This window comes from Perognathus longimembris, chromosome 17 (genome assembly GCF_023159225.1).
Source record: "Perognathus longimembris pacificus isolate PPM17 chromosome 17, ASM2315922v1, whole genome shotgun sequence".
NCBI lineage: Eukaryota > Metazoa > Chordata > Mammalia > Rodentia > Heteromyidae > Perognathus > Perognathus longimembris.
The window spans coordinates 18,381,915-18,387,914 of record NC_063177.1 but is presented as its reverse complement, the minus strand read 5'-3'; the positions used below and the strand labels follow the sequence as shown (position 1 = coordinate 18,387,914).

The window sequence follows — 6,000 nt, the reverse complement described above, 5'->3', positions numbered from 1 at the left end:
CTCAGGAGAAGCCAGACATGGGCAACAGGAGCCAGGAATTCAAAGATGAACATTGTGTTTCATTGAATGACCTGATTGAAAGCACACATGGACTTCTGTATTACTTTAATGTTCATATTACCACAATAAACTGCAACATATAATTTTAAAAAGGCAATTCAAGAGTATAGAATTCAAGTGGGAAAAACTCATCATCCAGAATAGTGAGTTGTCCCTAAGGTAAGTCTGTATAGACAATTCTGCATATACTTTTTTTTTTTAATCCTGGTGATACTGGGATTTGAACTCGTAGCCTCACACTTGCTAGGCTAGTGTGATGCCACTTGAGCCATGCCTCAAGTGGTCTGCTGGTTAGTTTGAGACAGTCTCATATATTTTTCTGGCAAGACAGACCTCAAACTGAGATGTTTCTGCTCTCTGTCTCCTGAGTGACTAGAATTATAGGAATGAGCCATCAGTGCCAGACTTCCCCATTCACAATTCTTAATTAAGTAAGGCAGACAGCCCTGGGAGCTTTATTTCTATTCCTTATTGATTCTTTTTATTTTAAGCAAAATGACATAAGCTATAGTTGAGTCATCCTATTATACAAGTCTAGTGAGACCACACATTTCCCACTCCCATTGTTACCAGGACTGTGAGGCTCCAGGGAGGTCTCCAAAAGGAGGCTTCCATATGGTTCTTGAGTACTGGGTTTGTGAAGTTGTTGTCACAAAGAGTCTTAGGCAGGACATGATGGGACATGCCTGAAATTACAACTACTTGAGGGGTAGGTAGGAGCATCACTGTTTGGGCCAGCTCAGGCAAAAGCTCAAGACCCTATCTGAAAAATATCCAAAAGGCTACAGGTGTGTTAGAGCATTTGCTCAGCAAGCATAAGGTTCAGAGCTGAATTTTCAGTACCTCAAATCAACCACCATAAAAAGTCACAGAAAGGAAGTGGGGCGGTGGCTCAGTAGAAAGCCTTGAGCAAACAAAGCACAGGGACAACTCCCAGGCCCTGAGTTCAAGCCCCATGACCAAAAAAAAAAAAAAACAAGAAAAAGAAAAAGTCACAAAAAATTAGGACACAGTCAGGTCTAGATAGGAATATATGAATAAAACCAAAGAAACCAAAGACAGTACACACTCTTAACCTTTGTGGGTTTATTTGCCAGTCCTGGGGCTTGAACTCAGGGACTAAGCCCTGTCCCTGGCTTCTTTTTGCTCAAGGCTAGCACTCTACCACTTAAGCCATAGCACCACTTCCGGCTTTTTCTGTTTATGTGGTGCTGAGGAATTGAAACCAGGGCTTCATGCATGCTAGGCAGGTGCTCTACCATGAAGACACATTTCCAGCCCTCACCCTTAACCTTCTTTACCATAATTCTCTTTGCTTTGAAATCTACAAGTGTGATATCAATAGCTATTGGGAGGGGGGATGGGAGCAACAGGGATGAGGTTTTAAATCAGAGCTTCCAACTTGTTAAGACATTCTACTGCTGGAGTCATGCTTCTAGCCCTCCAATTTTCTTTCCACTCCAGAGTAAGTGAAAAGACATACAGGAATAACTGTAAACTGGGTACAGTGACTCATGCCTACAATCCTAGTTACTCAAGGAGGCTGAGATTCAAAGGATAGAGGTTTGAAATCTGCCCCAGTAAGGAAAGTCTGAGATTCCATCTCTAAAATAACCATCCAGGAAGTGGCACTGTGGCTCAAGTGGTAGTGTGCTAGCCTTGAGCACAAAGAGTCTGGGGGACAGCACCCAGGCCCTGAATTCAAGCCCCAGGACCAGCAAAAAACAAAACAAAACAAAAAAATAAAACCAAAACCCAAACCCAAAATCAAAGCAATCGGAAATAATCATGCAAAAAAGGCTGAATCCTAGTAAGCAGGCAGCTCACAGTTCAAAGCTAGCCCAGGCAGGAAATTCTGTGAGACTCTCCTCAATAAGGCCAAGAAAGAAAGACACAGGGGCTGGGAATATGGCCTAGTGGCAAGAGTGATTGCCTCATATACATGAAGCCCTAGGTTTGATTCCTCAGCACCACATGTATAGAAAAGGCCAGAAGTGGCACTGTAGCTCAAGTTGGCAGAGTGCTAGCCTTGAGCAAAAAGAAGCCAGGGACAGTGCTCAGGCCCTGAGCTCAAGCCCCAGGACCGGCAAAAAAACAAAAACAAAAAAAGCACACATAAACAGAAACTGGTAGTAATGAAATGAGGTTATGGAGATTTTAACATTCTCCATTTTGTAATTGAGGGGCTGGGAATGTAGAGTGCTGGTCTAGCATGCATGAAGTCCTGTGTGATTCCTCAGCACCACATAAACAGAAAAGGCCAGAAGTGGCTCAAGTGGTAGAGCTCTAGCCTTGAGCAAAAGGAATCCAAGGGACAGTGCACAGGCCCTGAGCTTAAGCCCCAGGGCTTGCAAACAAAAACAAAACAGCCTTCATTTTGTAACTGAACCAACCTCTTAGGCTGGTACAAGAATAGTTTGCAATAATAGGTAGTGGGTTGAGTGCACAGATGTCTAGGTGCACAGGTGGCTCCAGTTAAAAAGATAAACTAGGAGTGGTATTGCACACTAGCTGAGATAGGAGGCTCACCTGCTCAAGACTAGCCTGAACATCACATCTGATCTTGATGATTATACCCAGGGACACAGTGAAGAGTATTTCTAATAATTGTGCTTCTACTGAGTTGCTTATATTGGCTTATTGATTTTTTTTTCTGTGTAATCACTCTCAGCCAATTACACTGAAAGTCTCAGAGGGAAAACAAAAAATGATAAGGCTCATTAAAAACCATTTTGCGGGGCTAAAAATGTGGCTTAGTGGTAGAGTGCTTGCCTAGCATGCCATGAAGCCCTTGGTCCGATTCCTCAGTACCACAATAAACAGAAAGAGCCGGAAGTGGCTCAGGTGGTAGAGTGCTAGCCTTAAGCATGATGCTAAGGGACAGTGGCCAAGCCCTGAGTTCAAACTCCAGGATCTGCAAAAACAAAACAAAACAACAAAAACATATTGCAGGCCGGGCGCTGGTGGCTCCCTCCTGTAATCTTAGCTACTCAGGAGGCTGAAATCTGAGGATTTCAGTTAGAAGCCAGTATGGGCAATGGTCTCTTATCTCTAATTAACCATTAAAAAGCCAGAGGTGGAGCTGTGAGGGGGAAAAAACAAACAAACCCACAAACAAACAAAAACCCTCAGGGGCAGTGCCCAGGCCCTGAGTTCAAGCCCCAGGTTCAGCACCAGAAAAAGGGAGAACAGGAGGGAAGGGGAAGGAAAAAGAGAAGGCGGAGGGGCAGGGTAAGGGAAAGGAAAGGAAATTGCAGGGCCCTGCCCTCGAGTTTCCAGTTCTGCAAGTGTGTGCTTAAGAATGTGCAGTTCTAACCCTATCTCGGACGACCCAGCTGCTGGTAATCCCCGGAACACATGGCGCGAACCACCAGGCTGCTGGCAGCACGCTCATCCCTTTCTTCCCATTCGAGTCCAGGCAGTCTGGTCAGGCGCAGAACAAAACAGAAGTCACGAGAGCCAGCTGCCGGAAGTGTGAGGGCAGCTCCATGGCAACGCCCACAGCGGAGCCGGCTCCGCGCCGCTCAAAGTCGCGCGCGAGTTTACGTGACGGCACCGCCGTCGTCATCACGTCAAGCGCCGGCCACGTCCAGCGGAGACGGGAACAAGATGGCGATCCCGGGCAGGCAGTGAGTGATTCGGGGAGTTAGGGTTAGGCTGGGGAGTGAGAAGCCGCGGCGACTGCGGTCTTGTGACTGTGGAGTTCAAGTGCGCTGCCCCTAAAGGGGCTCTGTCGTCAGGGAGAGAGACGGGACCGGGCGACAACCCTGAACAAACCTAGGTCCCCCTCCCCCATACGCCTTCCAGGATGGAAGCCTGAAGTTTGAGGGAGAAACTTGTGAGGAAAGAAAGGAAGTTAGGCTGAGGGGCAGAGAGCGAGACTTTTCTATTTTCCAAAAGCTCGGTCTGAGGCCCCTCAGTCTTGCTTCCTACCCCGCGCTTGAGTTTCTCCCCGGTTGGCTGCTCTCAGGGGCCCTGAGAAGAGAGACGTGGCTAATTTCCCTTAGAGGCCGTTCTCGTTCTCCCAAGCAGAGGCTCCAGGCCTCGCTCCTGCCCCAGTCTCTCCCTCCCTTCACTTCTTAGCAATGTGGTACTGAGACGCCACTGAACGGAGTAGGCTTAGAGGCCGTTTTGGGGTGTGTACGCTGTCGTCAAAAGAGACGAATTCTGTACGTACTTGGAAGTTTGGTCTTGGAGTGCTCAATCTGACCCCTAATTTTCGATGAGGCTTCCCCCGTGATCTCTTAAAGGCCAAAACGTGAGACCCTCAACGAGTTGAATCTGATGTGGTGGTTCTCAGGTGTTCTAAGACAAAAAGCAAGTGAACTTAATAATAATAATAATAATAAAAACTCTTCACTGAGAACTTTCTCCGTGGCTATTTGGATTTCTCAGTTAATCTTTTAAAATTTGTTGTGGATTACATTTTCCCTTCTTGCAAGCTTACACGGTAAGGGAGGGAAGGGATCTGTTGTTCTGACTGATGAAACCTCAAGGATAAGTTGGGCTTTCAATTTTTTAAGGGAGATGAACTAAGTTTTGCACCAATGGGTGTTTAAAAAAACCCACATTTCGGCCACTTTACCATCTGAGAGATTTCTGGTCGCTTCATGGACTGCTGTTCCTTGGTAAAAATGGTATTGAGTTTAGACCCATGTCCACCAATAAAACAGTAATAATTATAAAATTATATTAGAATTTCGAGGTGACTGAAAATTCAGGAAGTCTTATGAAATCGTGGGTTATTTGTTTTGACTTGGTAGCTTTATCTGGAAGAAGTAGTGGGTGTGTTACTTTTTAAGGATTTAAAGATAATGTGTGATTTCTATTTCAAAAAAAAAAACATGCAGGTATGGGCTTATTTTGCCAAAGAAAACACAGCAGTTACACCGTGTTTTGCAAAAACCATCAGTGTTTGGGAATGATTCTGATGATGATGATGAGGTAAGGGAACCTGTGTTCTACTGTTGCATTGTTGGAAATATAAAACTTTTAGAATTGAACTTGTGTGTTTGTGTCATTGCCTTTGTTAATACAGTGTTTTTCGAATAAAACTTAGTTTTCTGCATCAAGAAGAATGTTCATAAAAAAGGGCCACTGTTCTTTAATTTTTTTATAATGTAAGGGTTTTTTTAAAAAGCTACATTTCAGTTATTTACAGGAAGTCTTTTCAGACAACTAATATTGGTGTAACAAATGTGTTAATATAAAGATCCCTAGGATTGAACTATTAAGATATTAGCAATTTCTTAGAGTGATTTCTAATTTATTAACTATGCTGTAGAACAGATTTCCCCCTCCCCCCTCAGATCATAGGAGGCACGCAAAACCATTTGGTATATGATGAGACAGACACATAATGCTTCTTGTTGTCTGCCTTTGTTCCCTGTGGCAGTATTGATAATTTTGTAGAGCCTGCAAATGACCCTTGTCAGAAAAAGGTTTCCTACCCCTGCTAGTAAGACCCTGTAACAGTGTTGTTGTTTTTAAAGCTGGTCCAGGGGCTTGGCCTCAGGGCCTGGGTGCTGTTCCTGAACTCTTGCTCAAGGCTTGTGCTCAAACCACTTGGAGCCACTGAGCCACTTCCTGTTTTCTGGTGGTTGAGATTAGAGTCTCCTGCCTTTTACCTGCCATCCTCAGATCTTAGCCTACTGAGTAGTTGGGATTACAGGCTTGTGCCACCAGTGCCTGGCTGTAACAGTTTTGTTTTGTTCTATGAGATGGCTCTTGTTATTTTTTTCAGTGTCTGCTGTGTTTATACGTATGAAAATGAGTAGTTATCCTTGATAATAACCTTTAATAAAAAAATTCTGTTTTAGCAGCTAAAATACTTATTTCCTGTAAAATTAAGTTTTTAGCAGAAATACCCCCAAATATATGTACCTAGACAGTTCTCTGGCTTCTTTTTGCTCAAGGCTAGCACTCTTCCACTTGAGCCAC

At 44.3% G+C, this 6,000-nt stretch overlaps 1 protein-coding gene across 1 annotated transcript in view; it reads left to right on the top strand.

The window, feature by feature from the left end:
• Nucleotides 1-3,628: 3,628 nt before the first annotated feature.
• Nsrp1 (nuclear speckle splicing regulatory protein 1) overlaps nucleotides 3,629-6,000 on the top strand; it is a 42,707-nt gene continuing 40,335 nt past the window's right edge. The window contains exons 1-2 of the mRNA XM_048365500.1: nucleotides 3,629-3,689; nucleotides 4,911-5,004. Coding sequence (XP_048221457.1) covers nucleotides 3,670-3,689; nucleotides 4,911-5,004 — 114 coding nt within the window. The 5' untranslated portion in view covers nucleotides 3,629-3,669. The remainder of the gene's footprint in view (nucleotides 3,690-4,910; nucleotides 5,005-6,000) is intronic.